Consider the following 19,489-nt stretch of genomic DNA (forward strand, 5'->3'; position numbering starts at 1 on the left):
GCGATTTTGGTTTACCCGAAAACCTATTTGTAATATTCCATAGTAATTTTGGACTCTCCTTTACTGAATCTCTTATTTTCTTTTCCATGTTGAATGTATAGGTTTTGTATGCTTTATTTACCTCTTTCCTGTAATTACGACTTTTCCTTTTCAAGGCGTGCTTGTTAACATCATTTTTTAGTTTACAATAGTTCTGTTTGCCTTTGTGAAATTCTTTTCGAAGCTTTTTACAGATTGATGTAAACCATGGTTTGTTATTTTCATGAATGTTTCTGCGGTAAATAGATTTGCGACCGAATGACTGGTTGGCGGACGTAGTAAATATATCTGTGATATTTTTAGTTACATAATAAATTTCTGTATTAGTTATTTGGTCGGTTTCCTTAGCTTTCAAATTTTTAACATACTTGTTCAGCGTAGTAAGCTTATTATCATGATCATCCGCAATGAGATTAGTAAACGAATTACTAAATTGATCCTTCCATTTCACATAACCACCGTTTTTGTCGGTTGCATAAGGATTTTCGTATAGAGTATGTATGTGTTCTGACGCCCCTTCGAACTTAAATTCAATACAATTATGAACATCGGATGATAGTGGATTAAAATCAATAACCTCAAAATATGTTACTACTTTGAATAAGTCTGCAGTTAGAAGTAAATAATCAATAAGAGACGAGCCATTACAGGTATTTTTCCCATTAAACTGATCACAACCAATTCTACCATTTGCTAAAAGTCTAGTAGATTATTACCAAAATTGTTAGTTTTAGCCTTGCATTCACTATAACGTTGTAGTGGAATGTTATATAATTCTAGTTTTTCAAAATCATACATGATTTTGTAAAGATCATCACTTTCATTTATATTCAAAACATTTGAGAATTGAATATTCTCAGTTTTAGCATTAACGTCTCCTACTCTGGTGTCATTGCTACTCAAGTTAATAATGTCAGACTCCACATCGGAGAATGCATCCGAAGAAGAATACTTGGAACTTTCGTGAGGGATATACGTACACCCTAATACAATATCATAATCTATATTTTGTAGTAGTTTCTGGGATATTCTTATCCATTGCACAAATTCAGACTCGGTAGTGATAAATTGTAACATATCTTCTAAACTCTTTTTAAAATCAATGACAATACCTCCTGATTCTTTTTTACATTTTGTTCGATTTTTTTGCAAAGTATGTGTACTCGTCTGGTAATTTAATAATATCTAAATTATCAGTTTTACTTTCCACAACTACAAGGATATCATGCTTTATCATGATTTAACTATATTGTCAAATTCTGGTAGTAACGATTTAGACATAAGTCCACATACATTTAGAAATGCAATGTTCAAGTTCTTGAGGCCAAGACCTCTCGTTACGCTTCCCTATACGCTCGTCTTTGGGATCCCTCTGGACCAGGAGGATGACGTCGGATCGGTGATGGCGTGGTTCCTCCTTGGTGCGATGGCATGTGTTGTCTTCGTGGCCAAATTTCAGCATATAACTCAAGTCTGCTTATAATAATAATATAATAATAATAATCTTTATTTTATGTCGTGTACAATTGTTAACAACAAACATAAGCTCTGTAGAGCTTTTATTACGACGCTGCTAAGGGAACAAATGGTGTTTTCGTGGTGGAGGAAAACCCAAGGGGGGGGGGGGGGGAACCACAGTGCCATCGGAGGGATAACAACTAACCCTATCAGACATCACTCTCTTAAGCTTGTTTCAACCACCGCTGGGGATAGAACCGAAATTCTCGAGAGAGTGAGTGGTCTGAAGCTCACGCTTGATTGCAGACAGTAGTACATTGACTGTGCGTGTTAATGATCACGGCTACCGAGGCTTCTGATCAATGTTATGTATAAAATTCTTAAAACTGTAGTATTTGTAAATTGTTTGCAAGAATCAATGTTAAAATGAATCAACGTTTGCCTATATTTTGACTGTTTACGTAACTTTCCGAATATGAACATTTAACTTAAATGTGGACTAAGTGAACCATGCACAGTTCTCGTCTGTCAGTAAGCCTCGCGACTGTTAACAGTGGACATTCCATTCCTCTAAGGCTTCATCGATGTACATTTTCGCTTTATTGCGCCGTTGATCGGCTTCCAGCTTTGATTTTTTCAAGCCGATGCAGTCCTCTTGCTTTGTCGATCACGTTTTAGCGTGACCATCGTCATTATATTGCACGTGTCGATACATGCTTACTACTACATGTATGTAAAATATCAAATACTTTACGGCACGTAAAAAAATAAAATTATTTTTATATTTGTTTTGTCTTTGACACGTTTCACTTCCAGCATGGGGTGCTACTAGTAACGGTTAGTAAATACCTTTTATTATTTTATTATGTAAGAAAAAAGGACATATTTATCCTGTTGATAAGAAAACAAAAAGAGCGAAGGTGAGCGGCATGGTACCTTGCACATATGTTTCCATAAAAATTGCCAAAAAAAGTTTATGGTACACACTCAAAAATGAGTAGGTATTGTAACCGGAAAACAAGTAACTTTTTTGGACTTATTATCTGTTTGCTTGATATATCATTGTAGGTATCAACGATAGTTAAACGTATGTTAGTTAGGAAATCCAGCCATTGGCCTTTTTACGGAAACAGAATCGTAATAAGACATTTGTAATCGCATGTCGTGAACAGGATTTCTTGAAATGAACGAAATGGAACAGATAAGTTAGAACCTTTCACCATGTCCTGCTAATAGGTGATCAAACTTCAGTTAAAATTAGCCATTGGCAGCAAATACTTTTCAAACTAAAAAATGATCCATACTCTCTCTCTCTCTCATTTATCCTCTTTTAATAAAGAAATTATTATAATTATAGGATTATTCATTTTGAATACGGTAAATACTTAGTGTTGTATTTTGATAAAGGTGGTGGTGCTGATGATGATGATTGAGAGGTACTTGTTTCTTGTTTTGCAAATGTAAATCCAATAAAATGTAAAATTTACGGAAACAATTCTTAATTCTTCTGTCGGCAGCGGTACAGAACAAAAAGCTATAGAGGTCGTCAAGGTCAATAATGTTTTCATTTTCACACTTTTAATGCCACAGTGATAAAAATGTACTTTAATCAACGTTATCTATAGAACACGACTTAGAGTCATGATAATTTGGTATGTTACATGAATGTCAGAGAGTATGGTGTCCGCATGGCTACGTAGATCAGCAGTGAGAATATCTTACTTAGTATTTGAATTTATTGCGTTAAGGTCTTTAGAACTGCCAACTAGCTCTTATTGAAGTTCAAAGTTCAGCTTTATGGCTCAATATAGCTTCGTTATAACCGAGGTTCTAAAACTTTGGAAGTATACATATATAGTCACATGGTGTGTAGTGCCGTAGGGTCAAAGGTAACAGGTCAAATGTAAGTACAAAGAGAAAAAGACCATGCGTTCCGGAAAGGTAAGCGTCTTTCCAGTGCTTCATCGAATCGATGACACCCAGTCTTACAAAGAAACTTCATGTAGCGACGATCGAGCCGGCCATAAAACTTGGCCATAGCCTCCAAATTTTGCAGTTGAAATTCGGATGGCCATTTTGTTAATGCGAGTATATTAGCTTTGATGATGCTATAGAATGAAACATGCTTGGTCGATATTAACTTTCAGGCCAGATAGTGTTCTTGTGATACAGGCCGTTTGTGCCACAACCAAAAATGTCAGTAAAGTCAGCAACGTGCGGTCGATCGGCATTACCATTGGGCATGCCTTTATCCCATCCCTCCATTTCCCGCAAGCCATTGCTTTGTAAATGATATCAGTATGATGATTGGAAAGACTGAAAATGTAAACAATATTCGATTTCGTTTCGCACAAAAGAACAAACTAGCCATGTGTTTAATTCCAAGATGGCGCTGCCTACGTACCATCCGGAACTCAGCTGACCTTTATACAGAAGGCATAACAAGACCCGAAGTGTTCCGGGTGGTAAACAGAGGTTTACAAAAATGGGGTCCGAACACGATGAAGTAAAACAGAGGGATCTGATGTACAGACTGATGATAAGGTATTGCGACGTAGATAACAACTTGCCGAAGTTTTGTTGTTCGAAATGTTTGTAGGAGTCATCTCCTTGCCTGGTGGTAAATTTGTGGAATATTCTTTGCTTTGCTTGATATCTGCTGTCTGCAATATCAGTGCAGTAAGCACAGATGAAGTTTTCTTAATAACGTCAACATTATCCCAGGCAATCATGGTCGCTTCCCGCACAGTTTTTCACTTACGTGTATAGCATATGTAACAGGGCTAGCAGAATGCATTGGAGCAGACAAATGTTTAAACCTAAAAACATCCAAGCGTTACTGTTAAGATTCACTATGAACAACCACAGGGTTTCGTTACTTATGTCTAAAATACACATATGCAACACTGATATTGGTCACAGCACACATAAATATACTCCTGTGTATGTGTGCTGTGACCCATATCAGTATAGCATACACATGTTTATTTATGCTGTGACCCATATCAGTATAACATGTGCATTTTAGACATTTGAAACGAACCCATGTACTCTGCTCCTATACACTCAAGAGGGTGCAGGGGTATTTATTTTACATTACTTTGTATTTAGTTGTGTTGGTGCCTGATGTAGAAGGAGTGCTAGTAAGTGAGAATGCATTGATAGAGCTGTACCTTATTGCAGTGGGTATTAATTAGGTTGGGCACAGCAGCACATATGGGTAATACTCCTGCATTTGGGTAACAATTACCCATTTGCAGTAACAATTTTATTACTCAGATGGGGAATAAAGTGAAATAAAAAACATAAGTTCTTTAAAACACTTGGAGTAAAAAGGGCGTTATTCTTTCAACTAAATCCGATAAATAACACAATGGCGTGACGTCACAGTTAAAACAATTGAAACTTACAACCAATCACAGGGTTGATAGTTCATATATACAGAATGTAACATGGGTTAATACGCCAAAAAATATGACATGGGTATATTCAATGGATAACACAGTACATTATGTGACAAAAACCTACCAAATTCTTGAATATAACAGCATAAAATGAGGAACCATAACACCCAACAAAGTCAATATTGTACTACTCCACTCTTGGCAAAGAGAGTTGAGCAATAACGATAAAAATCTCTTGTTGAAGGACACAATTGTCAATGGCTGTGAGATCACAAACTCCAATCTTTGCATTGCCCTGACTGCAGCTTTAGTTATATAAAGAGGGTATTCACAGATTTAGGGTTATTTGAGGGCATCTCACTAAAATGCTTCTGAACTACCATTGTTATAAATATATTTTGATCCAATTGATATTCTACTGCTCCTTTTCATTAAAGATAAAATTATGATATTTCAGTCAGCTGTTTTATGATGGACATCAGAAACTGGCTGTCTCACTGTCAACTCTGGTAAAGGCCCACCCAGCATGTCCTCCCTCCGACCGACTATTCAAGGTGCTCAAGTATGGCCTGGAGATTGAGGAAGGTTTGTCAACAATAGACGATTTTATCATGCTCATGCCATACAGACAGGATTTGTGGTAGCGTGAAAAATACTAATAAAAAGAAATACATATTTTTAAAATCCCTTCCATTATAATACTCAAGGATCATTTAAGTTTTTCTGTATCCATTAAAAAAATGAAGACATAGCACCTGTGTCTGTTATATATGTTTTAGAATCTATTGTACACAAGCACCATACATAACGCACAATAAAAACTTGTAGGATTTCTCTACCTACCAAGGCCTAGAATGTTTTCTCCCAGAATTCTGACCTTAGATTTGTATTGGGTTCGTTGAAGGGTAAATAAGTATATCTTTGACGAAGAGTTTTCTTGTTAATTGATCAAACTTATATAGTGTTCCTATTTAACAGTTGACTTTAAACACACATGTAGTGACATGTATGTATCAGTTATGGGACACATGTACATGATATAGTTGATTATATTTAATTTGATTGTGATCCTATGCATTAAAACTGTCCAGTTTTTGTAATATATGATTTGAATCATCATATATGAATACTCAGACATAGAGGTGATATAGTCTAATTTTCTTTTTTGCAATACATTGTATTTCCTTTACCTTGAGTGGCAATAAGGAATGCAGTAATGTTGATTTCAGGTAACTAGATATTTCTATATCTGTGAACCAGTACTTGTTAAAAGTCTTAAAACTGTCCTCACTTTCTGTTCAGAGATCCACGGGAAGGAAGTAATTGGATCAGAGAATGTAGCCCCTGGATCTGGTATAGACCTGGAGTACGAAACAGATGGTACGTACTTAAGTGTTGGACTGTTTTTGTATGGAACATAGTTCGATGCTTATATTTATGTTTTTCCGTGTTTTTGCATATTTTGAAACTTACAAGTTATATTTAGAATTTAAAACTCAACCCTTATCGACAGTCAGCACAAATTTGCTCCATAACTTAAACAGCATGTTGTCGCATGTTGATTGGCTAAGAATTGTGTCTCTTGGTCCATGTCATTTAAAGTCCCATCAACGACACAGCTTTCAAGTAGGTTAGCTAGTGAGTCGTGACAATGCAAATGTAAATTTTATTGTTTTATGAACACTATATGTTATCTTCACTTTTTCTTTGGGTTTGATAATTCATGGATATTGATCAGACTGTTGATACAGCAACCAGAAATCTATACAAGATGTTGTCGCTACACACAATGTCATTTTATCATCATAGTTTCACTTCTGAACATCAAGTATGGCAGAATAATTTTGTTGAAGGTTAAAAGTTATTATTGAAAATTCTTTGATTGATTATTGTTTTTGATTCCAGTCCAAACCATATCCCCGGAGGCGGCATTGTATGAAACGTGTTATGTTACTGCTCATAAGGGGCCATGTCGAGCAGGGGCCTTTCACAGTGGAGGTAAGTGTAGAGTGAGGCCTATCACTTTGGCAGTAAGTGTCAAGTAGGGGCCTTTCACAGTGGAGGTAAATGTAGAGTGGGGCCTATCACCTTGGCAGTAAGTGTTGATCGAGGCCTTTCACAGTGGAGGTAAGTGTAGAGTGAGGCCAATCACTTTGGCAGTAAGTGTCGAGCAGAGGCCTTTCACAGTGGAGGTAAGTGTAGAGTGTGGCCTATCACTTTGGCAGTAAGTGTCGAGCAGTGGCCTTTCACAGTGGAGGTAAGTGTAGGGTGGGGCTTATTACTTTGGCAGTAAGTATCGGTCAAGGTCTTTCACAGTGGAGGTAAGTGTAGAGTGTGGCCTATCACTTTGGCAGTAAGTGTCGATCACTGCCTTTCACAGTGGAGGTAAGTGTAGAGTGAGGCCTATCACTTTGCTTTGGCAGTAAGTGTCGATCGAGGCCTTTCACAGTGGAGGTAAGTGTAGAGTGAGGCCTATCACTTTGGCAGTAAGTGTTGATGGAGGCCTTTCACAGTGGAGGTATGTCCCTCTATTGATAGTTTGTATAAAGCTTGTCAATCCTGCTCAAAATATCAATTCCATATTTCGCTTTAGGTGGTAATTTTAATGAAGCTCACGGAAATTAAAATTTGGTGCATGATACATGAGTACTGTAGATAGACTGTCTATCAAAATACAGATGTCGGACAATGAACTATTTAAGACATTATGATATTTTTGTCTGTTTAATTTTGGCTCAGTCACTGATAAGTGCCAAATGAACCAAAATATAAATACATCGAAAATATCCCAAAACACTGTAATTATTTAATATTTCAAAATTGTCATTTCATTCTTAAGATTCAATTTCTGCTCTGACGTTTTGTGGATAATTATTTTGCTAGTAGTATAGATGATAAAACTGATAATTAAGTAGTTTTGTATGTAAGAATGAAAAATTATGTAATAAAACTATGTGTCAGTTACATACAATAGTACCTCATTTCAAGTAACCTTACCATAGCGACATACTTGCCAACTTTTTAAAATTTCCACGAAGGAGATTATGCATACTCAGAATTAAAAACATAAATAAAAGGAGTTTATGTACTCCTATGGGAAAAACAAAACTGTTAAATGGCATGTTCTGAGCTGTTTTTCAGATGAAATCTGCAAATACTAAATTTGAGGGTCCAAAATTAGGAATCTCCATCTAAATATGGAGAATTGGCAAATACAATGTATGCAGCGTCCTGTTGGACCTTGTTGTTTGTCTTTGACATTATGGCAATTAAGTCCAGTAATACACTCATCATGATCTCTACTTCACTTGATACAACACATTATTTCATCTTATTGAAGATTTTGGTGTATGAAATGAGGCATATGAAATTTAGCATAAGGCATATGAAATTTAGTTTTTATAAGATTTTAATGTTTTGTATTTAATTTGCAGGAAAGCTGATTGCCACTGGATCAGAAGATTCTTCTATCAAGGTAAGCACACCCATATATTAATAGTCATATCAAGGTAAGCACACCCACATATTAATGGTGAGATCAATGTAAGCACACTCATATATTAATGGTCAGATCAAGGTAAGCACACCCATATATTAATGGTAAGATCAAGTTAAGCACACCCATAAATTAATGGTAAGATCAAGGTAAGCACACTCATATATTAATGGTGAGCTCTAGGTAAGCACACCTATATATGAATGGTTAGTTCAAGGTAAGCACACCCATATATTAATGGTCAGATCAAGGTAAGCACACTCATATATTAATGGTCAGTTCAAGGTAAGCACGCTCATATATTAATGGTCAGATCAAGGTAAGCACACCAATATATTAATGGTGAGTTCAAGGTAAGCACACCCATATATTAATGGTCAGTTCAAGGTAAACATACCCATATATTAATGGTGAGTTCAAGGTAAGCACCATCATATATTAATAGTAAGATCAAGGTAAGCACATCCTTATATTAATGGTGAGTTCTAGATAAGCACACCCATAAATTGATGGTAAGATCAAGGTAAGCACACCCATATATCAATGGTGAACTGTTACTTACGAGCAAAGATTTGTCAATGACACCAGGAAATTGACAGTATTGAAGTATTCATTATTAAGTCTATAAAACAAAGTCAGTAAGACTTGTTGCTTTATCCTGGTATAGAGGCTTACATCTGGCACTTAAGTCGATTTAGTTTTTTTACTTTTCAAAAACTAAAAAATTAAAATTCAATATAAAGCATCTGGAAAAGTCTCACACAAGTTTTTTAAATCTCATTTACAACAAGTATAAATGATTGTCACATTGAAAAGTTTGTATTAATTTGTTGTCAGATTTTGGATGTCGAGAGGATGTTGGCTAAAAGTGCAACACCAGCTGAAATCATTGCCATGGAAACCCCTCAGCAGGCCATGGAGAACCACCCAGTCATCAGAACTCTCTATGATCATAATGATGTAAGACTGTTTACGAAAGAGAAGTCTGGAGTTACTAACATGATATTTGGAATGTTGATAATTAACATCACATATTTTATGAAAATGTTCTGTTATTGTAAATGTATTTCCTCACGTCACTGAATAACTGTATTCTGGGAAAGGTTAGTTCATGTAAAATATTTGCCCTTTCATCCTCAGTAATGAGTATCATATGGTGACTTACTTTTACAAGCACGCATAAAGATACCTTATATTTAGAAAACAAGTATCAGAGAAAGTTTATTATTCAGCAGGCTGCTGTTCACCATTACCTTAAATTTTCCCTATTCGCAGTAATTGGCATTTCTTAAAGGATAAATGCTGAGAGAGTCCTTCGAAGTCTATATATTGTTTTTTTTCCTTGTTTACAGGAGGTGACATGCCTTGATTTCCACCCGAACCATCAGATTCTGGCTTCTGGCAGCAAAGATTACAGCATCAAGTTCTTTGAATATTCCAAACCTTCGGTGAAGAAAGCATACAAGAGTATTCAGGTTGGTGATCATAATGTTTTTTGGGTTTTGTTTAATAATGAATAAGAGACATCATTAAGCATTGAACTGCTTTCAGTTGGCATTCATAGGTAATACGATTGCCAACTGGACAAAGGTAAATTGGATGAAGCGCAAGTGGATGAAGCGCAAGTGCGCTTCATGTTGGATTTACCTTTGTCCAGTAGGGATTCATATTGCTTATGATTGCCAACTGAAAGCAGTTCAATACTTATATTTACCATTTTTGGAATCTAACACTTATTATTTTTCAGCATTTACATGTAGTTCAAGTAATATTTGTAATGTACGACTGTTCAATGAATAGAGCAGCCATCGCCCGGGGAGGGTCAGCAGTATCCTACGTAACAATTGGCATCCTTAGCCTATATGAATGCCAACTGAATTTGGTAGGGTTATATAGTGGCAATACCATACAATGGTAAATATATATAGATATTTGCGTGTGTATAATAGGGTAGATTGTACGTCATTAGAAATAAAGGGTGCAAGAGTAACACCATGAGACCTGATCTAAAATGCAGTAAAATAATGCAGTCGTTGTGTCCAAATATTAACCAACAACAGAATATCTTCTGTCTGCCTTCCATTGGTGGAAATATTTTTTACAAGAATATGTCTGAGTTAATTAAGATTTCATTTGTCTCTTTCTTTTAAGATTCTAGGGAAACTGCAATGAAATGATTTGTTTTACCACTTTTTCCATATTGATAAATTCACACTTCTCCAGATCAGATTCTCTGGGACTTGTGATTTGCAAAATGTGCTTCTTAAATCTTTGATAAGTATGAAAAAGGCAGCAATTTGTTTTAGATGAAAAAGGTTTTACCTGTTTTGAAAAAGTTTCTTTTAGTCATTTCAATTTTCTCTTTTTTTTTACATCAAATATAACAATTCAAAAGCTGCCTTAATATTTCATCAGTATCAGTCATTGACTTTATGAAATCTCTGTATCAATATAATTTTGTTAGCTCTCTAGCAGCTCAACATTTAATATAGTTTTCTCTAATTACAACAGGAGGCATCAGAAGTTCGCTGTTTGTCCTTCCATCCCTCGGGAGAGTACATTCTCTGTGGTACCAAACATGCCACCTGTAAGTTCTAACACGCGCTACATTGTCATTGGTTAATTTTGATCATATTTGATTTATATCTTTTAACATTGTTTATACTAGGGCTGCAACCATATATCGCAACATTTTGAGTACCATTTTTTTTTTAAATGGCCATAGTTGTTAATAGGACGTAAAACACTAACAAACCAAACCAAACCAAACAAGTTATTGTCACTAGAGTAAAGTTACGATAAAACTGAATTTGTTTTGTTTGACATGTTGATATTGCCTTGCAGTGCGTCTGTATGATGTGAATACATTCCAGTGTTTTGTTGGTCGACACCCCAGTCATCAACATGAAGGACCACTGACAGCAGTAAGTACATTCCAGCACTGACAGCTTCCTCTGTTTTCTATTGTATTCTACTTAAATTAACACAAATTCATTCATATTATATTACTACAAGTTACTTTCAGCTATAATAGCGCAATTGTAAATCAGTGCACCAACATTATTTTTGTGTTGATCTACTTATAGAAACTGGATTATCTATAGTTGATGCTGTCTATCAGTTAGACCATCGGAGAATAACGTGTACTACCTTACTGTGATTTTTATCTCCTTCCTAAAAGATTTCCACGTGAAGACATGAAATGTGTTTTAGGAATACAGTAGTAATTTTGATTCAGTTCACAACGCATGTAAATGACACACAAGTAGGCATGAACTGATCCTGACTACATGGTTAGCTAACGCTAATAAGAAGGGGAGATAGATAATTGGTACAAAAAATAGGAATGTACTGAGTAAGGTTACATATTACCACAGTCTAATACAAATTATAGGTGTAATGTATAACATTAACTCTTACACAGATCATATGTAAAATGTGTAAGGTAGCATATACCCTTAACTCTAACACAAATCACAGGTATAACATGTAAGATAGCATATACCCTTAACTGTAATACAAATCAAAGGTATAAATTGTAAGGTAGCATATACCCTTAACTGTAATACAAAACACAGGTATAGCGTATAAGATAGCATACAACCTTAACTGTAATACAAATCAAAGGTTTAAATTGTAAGGTAGCATATAACCTTAACTCTAATCAAATCACAGGTACAACATATAAGGTAGCATATACCCTTAACTGTAATACAAATCAAAGGTATTAATTGTAAGGTAGCATATTACCTTAACTCTAACACAAATCACAAGTATAATGTGTAAGGTAGCATATAACCTTAACTCTAACACAAATCACAGGTATAACATGTAAGGTAGCATGTAACCTTAATTTTAACACAAATCACAGGTATAACATGTAAGGTACAATTATACAGTATGTAACTTGAACTGTAACACAGATTTCAGGTATACTGTGTAAGGTAGCATAAAGCCTTAACTTTAACTCAAATCAAAAGGTCTGTTATACTTAAAAAGATAATATATTTATTGTCAGGTTAAATGGTGTCCCAATGCCAACTTATTTGTGACGAGTTCTAAGGACGGTGACATTAAGATCTGGGATGGAGTAAGCAATCTTTGTATCAACACATTCAAAAAGGCACATGACGGCACCGAGGTCTGCTCTGTTACCTTCTCCAGGAACTCAAAGGTTTGTCTTAATATTAGAACTGTTTTAAAAAAAAAATGCTTTTTGAAGAAAGCTAAGACCAATTTTTGACAAGTGATGACAGTAACACTAAAAGCAAACAGATGTTTCAGTAAATTCATTGGGGGGAAAAGCCAATATATTTGGATCAGAGTTAATGGGAGATTTATACAACAGCTTAGTTTCTGTTTCATGACACCTGCTGTGTTTGATTGTTACAGTACGTGGTGTCCAGTGGTAAGGACTCGTTAGTTAAGCTGTGGGAGCTGTCCACTAACAGGTGTCTCATTGTGTACACTGGAGCTGGGGCTACTGGTAAACAACAGCACCGTACACAGGCCGTGTTCAACCACACTGAGGACTACGGTAAGTGTTAAACTATACTAACAGTAGCACCACACTCAGGCTGTGTTCAACCACACAGAGGACTACGGTAAGTGTTAAACTATACAAGCAGTAGCACCACACACAGGCCGTGTTCAACCACCCTGAGGACTACGGTAAGTGTTAAACTATACTAACAGTAGCCCCACACACAGGCCGTGTTCAACCACACAGAGGACTACGGTAAGTGTTAAACTATCCTAACAGTAGCCCCACACACAGGCCGTGTTCAACCACACAGAGGACTACGGTAAGTGTTAAACTATCCTAACAGTAGCCCCACACACAGGCCGTGTTCAACCACACTGAGGAATACGGTAAGTGTTAAACTATACTAACAGTCGCACCACACACAGGCCGTGTTCAACCACACTGAGGACTACGGTAAGTGTTAAACTATACCAACAGTAGCACCACACACAGGCCGTGTTCAACCACACCAAGGAATATGGTTAGTGTTTACAAACAGCAGCCCTGCACACTGGCCGTGTTCAACCACACTGAAGACTATGGTAGGTGTTTACAAACAGTAGCACCACACACAGGCTGTGTTTTACCACACTGAGGAATATGGTTAGTGTTTACAAACAGCAGCCCTGCACACTGGCCATGTTCAACTACACTGAAGACTATGGTAGGTGTTTACAAACAGTAGCACCACACACAGGCTGTGTTCAACCACACTGAGGAATATGGTAATTGTTTACAAACAGCAGCCCTGCACACTGGCCATGTTCAACCACACTGAAGACTATGGTAAGTGTTTACAAACAGCAGCACCGCAGACTGGCCGTGTCCAACTGCACTGAAGACTATGGTAAGTGTTTACAAACAGCAGCACCGCAGACAGGCCTTGTTCAACCACACTGAAGACTATGGTAAGTGTTTACAAACAGCAACACTGCAAACAGGCTGTGTTTAACCGCACTGAGGAATACTGTAAGTTTTTATAAACAGCAGCAATGCACACAGGCTGTGTTCAACCACACAGAGGACCACAGTAAGTGTTTACAGACAGCAGTACCGCACACAGGCTGTGTTCAACCACACTGAAGACTATGGTAAGTGTTTACAAACAGCAGCACCGCAGACAGGCCGTGTTCAACCACACTGAGGAATATTGATAGTGTTTACAAACAGCAACACTGCAAACAGGCTGTGTTTAACCGCACTGAGGACCACAGTAAGTGTTTACAGACAGCAGTACCGCACACAGGCTGTGTTCAACCACACAGAGGACCACAGTAAGTGTTTACAGACAGCAGTACAGCACACAGGCCGTGTTCAACCGCACCGAGGAATACGGTTAGTGTTTACAAACAGCAGCACTGCACACAGGCGATGTTTAACCACACCCATTACTACAGTAAGTGTTTGTAAACAGCAGCACTGGCCGTGTTTCACCACACCAAGAATTATGGAAATGTTCATAAACATCAGCACCATATAAAGCAGTGTGCCACACCAGTCAAAATAAGAAGTATTTACAAACTTAATGAAAATATATGGGATTTGGGAAAAAACACTTTTTTAATCGACAAATGATTTTCAAATAAAATTTACAACGGTTAAGGTACTGTATCTATAGATCAATTTCATACAACATTAAAAAAAATTGTATTAGTATTATGAAAGACCATAGTGATATTCCCTGTAGAACATCATATCAAATTATGTAAGCCTGGATCTAAACAAGTAGAAATAAATTATCTGTCTTCTGGCTGTCTATGTAGTTCATACTGGCATGACCCTTAGATAACGTTTGTAAAAATAACAATGTCTACTGGGTCAGACACTTAACGTCACTGTCTTACTATTTGTTTAATACTTTACTACAGTGCTGTTCCCTGACGAGGCTACAACAAGTCTGTGCTGTTGGGATTCGAGGAACGCTGAGCGGCAACGTCTGCTGTCACTAGGTAATTATTGAGGCGCACTGAGTTTTGTTACACAGATTTCCTTGAAGAGGATTTAATCCATAACAAATTAAAACTGTTTGATATATTTTACCTTTACAAAAAGTCATCAGAGGGATTAAACACAGCTGCCAAGTGACCCTGATTTTGATAACTTCACATGCTGGGTCACGATTTTGACATGGATTTTGTCAATTTCACCCATTTTCGCCGGAATTGTTTTTCGTATATTAGAAGTTACCGAAGTCACTTGGAATTCTCTAAACTTTTCCATCCCTTGTCATTAGGTAGGCAATTTATTTCCTAGCAAAAATGGACTTATTGACTTACCGGTAGTTGGCTTTAATATTTATTATAAATATTAAAGTGGAGTGAGTCGATGAGTCCATTTTTGCTAGGAAGTTTTCTAAAATGTCTGTTTATCTCAAATTACTCCTTGGATATATGCAACATACAATTACTACTTACAAAGAGGGCTCTTAGCTGCTGAGGTCAAATGTCAAGGTCATGATCACAAGGTCATTTGGATTTCAGAAAATAATCACTTTTGTTGTTGTTTTGCCCAAAGCCCTAGCAAGCTAATTCCAGCTACTTTAAAACACATTATAAGGAGTAACATTTGTTTTGAACACATGATAAGGGTCTCACAGAATTTATAGAAACATGTTTTTCTTTAAAATATAAACTTATTCTCTATTTTTCAAGGTCACAATGGTGCTGTGCGATACATAGCCCACTCTCCAACAGGTCCAGCTTTCATCACATGTAGCGAGGACTTCAGAGCACGATTCTGGTACAGGAAGGCCGACACCGACTAACCCGGCCCATTACTCATCAGTCTGGACATTCTTCATTGACGTTCATCAAAATCACGATATCAAATATTGTCATGTGGTGTTCATCACTTTCATCGATAAAATGCTTATTTGACTTTTCTTTTCATTCTGTTCACATGGAAACTCAGATATTGTGTGGACTTCGAACTTGACAACTTCATCAGTGAACTTGACAACTTCATCAGTGATCTTGACAACTTCATCAGTGAACTTGACAACTTCTGATCATTACAACTTTTCTGCATGGTGCAATTGTTCTTCAGGGTACATTGTACCTACAGGATACTAATGTAGACAATGGGCATATGAATGTTGAGGTTCCTTATGCTTAAATTATGTAATAGTTCTTCATAAATTTCCTTCATGTGTGAAGTATTACTCATTATGTATGATAAGTCCAAAGTGAAATATCTTTTTTATTATAAATGTGAAAATGTTAGTTCTGAAATGTGGTATGCTGTGTGATCATTTTGCAGAGAGGACTTGATAAAAATGTGGAGTAAAAAGACAGAAACTTTAAAGGTATAAACTCACATGCTGAAAATGTGTTTTCTGAATGTAGTTCTCTAATGCTTCTCTACGCAGAGAATTCTTTTCATAATGAGAGAGACCATTGCAACATAACTGAAAACACAATATATAAGATTACTGAAAACACAATATATAAGATTACTGAAAACACAATATATAAGATTACTGAAAAAACAAAATATCAGATTACTGAAAAAACAAAATATAAGATTACTGAAAAAACAAAATATAAGATTACTGAAAAAACAAAATATAAGATTACTGAAAAATTACTGAAAAAACAAAATAAAAGATAACGAAGTGCTCTAGACAACTTCTGACCATGTTTGATTGATGAAAGTTGCCTATAAATTATATCAAAGGGTTGTCATAATGGTTCAGTAACCACCACTATTTAAACTATTACAGCTCAGCTAATTGACTATCAATGATACCTGGGGCCTGTTCATTCCTGAACAACAACCATATTGTCAGTTTCTAAATGTTAACAATTTCGGGAATAAATCCTACGGACCTGCAAATGTTTATGTAGGCCTTGCAGGGCTTTATGAAGGCTTGTCTGAAAGCAGATAACAATTTCCAACCTTTTTTCATAAACGAACAACTCTGGTCCAACGAGTTCAATCGTTTGGATCGCAATAAGCGAAAGCAACCCTGTACATACACAAACATGTCAAAAAGTAATAATAGATCAATGTTTAGAATTTGAGTCCTGACTGTGTAAAGAAATTAGACATGTGCTGTATCAAATTTTGGATTGAATTAAATGTAGTTGATCCAAATCTTGAGTATGGATGAAAAATACCATGTGAGATATGTGTTGAAAGTATACATGTACCAAGTGTGTAATGTGTTTTATACTGTCATAAATATTGTGAAATATTCAGCGGTGTGTCTGTTACATTATTTGTTGCTGAATCTGGTTATTTGCTTCTGTGTCAAGTTGTCCTTACATATGGAGAAATTCAGGCCCAAGATCATTAAAGTGTAGCCAGGTGTAACAAACAGGTACATCACCTGTTTGTCCCCTGTGCATGTAGTTGTGCATGTAACGCAGGAAGCATAGGTTTCTTTCCCGTGTCACCTGGCTACTGTCAGTAGAGGCACTAAGACAGCACCGCTGCAATAGAGCAGACCTATAATCCTGTCAGCAAATTTACTGGTGTCCCTTCTTCGTCGGTAATAAACCTAACAAACAACAGAAGCCTTGGGAGTTAGTAAATTGTCTCTATAAATCTAAAGTTGTCTAAAGTTTAGACCTAAACAATCACAAATAACATCATGATAAGTGATGTCATACGTGATTGGCGGAGAAAAACTGATGTGATCATTCTGCTCTTTTGCACCCCTCATGTTGGGTTCTCGGGTAGCAATAATAGTGTATCCAATACTATTCATTGATAATACCACAACTGGTTTTCAATAAATTTGTATCTTGTTTTATCCCAAAACAGCTTTTTAAGGTGTTCATCTTTCCTTTTCCATTTGTTCATTTGATGACAAACATGGAATTCCTGGGGTCATTTTAAAGAAACAGATGCACTTTTTACACTTCCTAAGGATTTTTGGCATGTAGATTAAAGTTAAAATATCAATATTTTTTAAAAAGATGCTCTGTATAGAATAGTATATAAAGTTAATTTATGTTACAACAGCTATGAGAAAAGTTGCATCAACTTCTATTAATCACTTTTGTTGGCGGAGATGGGAACACGCAGGAGGTTTAAATGTGGTAGAAAACTGGAGTTGCCAGAGAAAATCCCACATGGTCGGGAAGATGACTCCATACTTGGTCGGGAAGATGACTCCATACCTGGTCGAGGAAGATGACTCCATTACCTGGTCGAGAAGGTGACTCCATACCTGTCAAGGTAACTTCCTAACTAGTCTGGAAGGTGACTCCATACCTGGTCGGGAAGGTTACTCCATACCTGTCAAGGTAACTTCATAACTAGTCTGGAAGGTGACTCCATACCTGGTCGGGAAGGTGACTCCATACCTGTCAAGGTAACTTCCTAACTAGTCTGGAAGGTGACTCCATACCTGGTCGGGAAGGCGCCTCCATACCTGTCAAGGTAACTTCAAAACAAGTCTGGAAGGTCGCTCCATACCTGGTCGGGAAGGTGACTCCATACCTGGTCGGGAATGTGCCTCCATCCCTGGTCGGGAAGATGACTCCATACCTGGTCGGGAAGATAGATGGGAACACGCAGGAGGTTTAAATGTGGTAGAAAACTGGAGTTGCCAGAGAAAATCCCACATGGTCGGGAAGATGGCTCCATACTTGGTCGGGAAGATGACTCCATACTTGGTCGGGAAGATGACTCCATACCTGGTCGAGGAAGGTGCCTCTATACTGGTCGGGAATGTGACTCCATACCTGGTCGAGGAAGGTGACTCCTTACTTGGTCGGTAAGGTGACTACATACCTGTCAAGGTAACTTCATACCTAGTCTGGAAGGTGACTCCATACCTGGTCGGGAAGGTTACTCCATACCTGTCAAGGTAACTTCATAACTAGTCTGGAAGGTGACTCAATACGTGGTCGAGAAGGTGACTCCATACCTGTCAAGGTAACTTCCTAACTAGTCTGGAAGGTGACTCCATACCTGGTCGGGAAGGCGCCTCCATACCTGTCAAGGTAACTTCAAAACAAGTCTGGAAGATGACTCCATACCTGGTCGGGAAGATGACTCCATACCTGGTCGAGGAAGATGACTCCATTACCTGGTCGAGAAGGTGACTCCATACCTGTCAAGGTAACTTCATAACTAGTCTGGAAGGTGACTCCATACCTGGTCGGGAAGGCGACTCCATACCTGTCAAGGTAACTTCAAAACAAGTCTGGAAGGTGACTCCATACCTGGTCGGGAAGGTGACTCCATACCTGTCAAGGAAACTTCAAAACAAGTCTGGAAGGTCGCTCCATACCTGGTCGGGGAGGTGACTCCATACCTGTCAAGGAAACTTCAAAACAAGTCTGGAAGATGACTCCATACCTCCTCGGGAAGGAGACTCCATACCTGGACGGGAAGATGACTCCATCCCTGGTCGGGAAGATGAGTCCATACCTGGTCGGGAAGCTGAATCCATACCTGGGCGGGAAGGGGACTCCATACTTGGTCGGGAAGGTGACTCCATCCCTGTCAAGGTAACTTCATAACTAGTCTGGAAGGTGACTCAATACGTGGTCGTGAAGGTGACTCCAAACCTGGTCGGGAAGGTGACTCGATACCTGGTCGGGAAGATGACTC

At 37.4% G+C, this 19,489-nt stretch overlaps 2 protein-coding genes across 2 annotated transcripts in view; one reads left to right on the forward strand and one right to left on the reverse strand.

Moving 5' to 3' along the window:
* The first annotated feature begins 3,945 nt into the window (after window positions 1–3,945).
* On the forward strand, window positions 3,946–17,121 carry LOC110450452 (cleavage stimulation factor subunit 1-like). The gene is made up of 13 exons (XM_021497992.1): window positions 3,946–4,041; window positions 5,359–5,486; window positions 6,204–6,281; window positions 6,807–6,899; window positions 8,336–8,376; window positions 9,235–9,357; window positions 9,750–9,872; window positions 10,909–10,984; window positions 11,242–11,321; window positions 12,416–12,571; window positions 12,790–12,934; window positions 14,791–14,871; window positions 15,574–17,121. The coding sequence occupies exons 1-13, from the start codon at window positions 3,983–3,985 to the stop codon at window positions 15,684–15,686; spliced, it is 1,296 nt and encodes a 431-aa protein (XP_021353667.1). The 5' UTR covers window positions 3,946–3,982; the 3' UTR covers window positions 15,687–17,121.
* A 1,184-nt stretch (window positions 17,122–18,305) lies between these two features.
* Window positions 18,306–19,489, reverse strand: part of LOC110450614 (vegetative cell wall protein gp1-like) — a 4,150-nt gene continuing 2,966 nt past the window's right edge. The window contains exons 2-4 of the mRNA XM_021498233.1: window positions 19,235–19,378; window positions 18,913–18,986; window positions 18,306–18,656 (exon numbers count right to left, since the gene is read on the reverse strand). Of these exons, the coding sequence (XP_021353908.1) occupies window positions 18,306–18,656; window positions 18,913–18,986; window positions 19,235–19,378 (569 nt within the window). The remainder of the gene's footprint in view (window positions 18,657–18,912; window positions 18,987–19,234; window positions 19,379–19,489) is intronic.

Source organism: Mizuhopecten yessoensis, unplaced genomic scaffold (assembly GCF_002113885.1).
Source record: "Mizuhopecten yessoensis strain PY_sf001 unplaced genomic scaffold, ASM211388v2 scaffold523, whole genome shotgun sequence".
Classification (NCBI taxonomy): Eukaryota; Metazoa; Mollusca; class Bivalvia; order Pectinida; family Pectinidae; genus Mizuhopecten; species Mizuhopecten yessoensis.

What these genes read in the sequence shown, in the direction of transcription:
- LOC110450452 (XM_021497992.1), top strand. Translation starts at nt 3,983, where the DNA reads ATGGGGTCCGAACACGATGAAGTAAAACAGAGGGATCTGATGTACAGA. An exon ending in CTCTCTATGATCATAATGAT is followed by an intron (nt 9,358 to 9,749) that starts GTAAGACTGTTT and finishes CCTTGTTTACAG; the next exon opens with GAGGTGACATGCCTTGATTT. An exon ending in CAACCACACTGAGGACTACG is followed by an intron (nt 12,935 to 14,790) that starts GTAAGTGTTAAA and finishes ACTTTACTACAG; the next exon opens with TGCTGTTCCCTGACGAGGCT.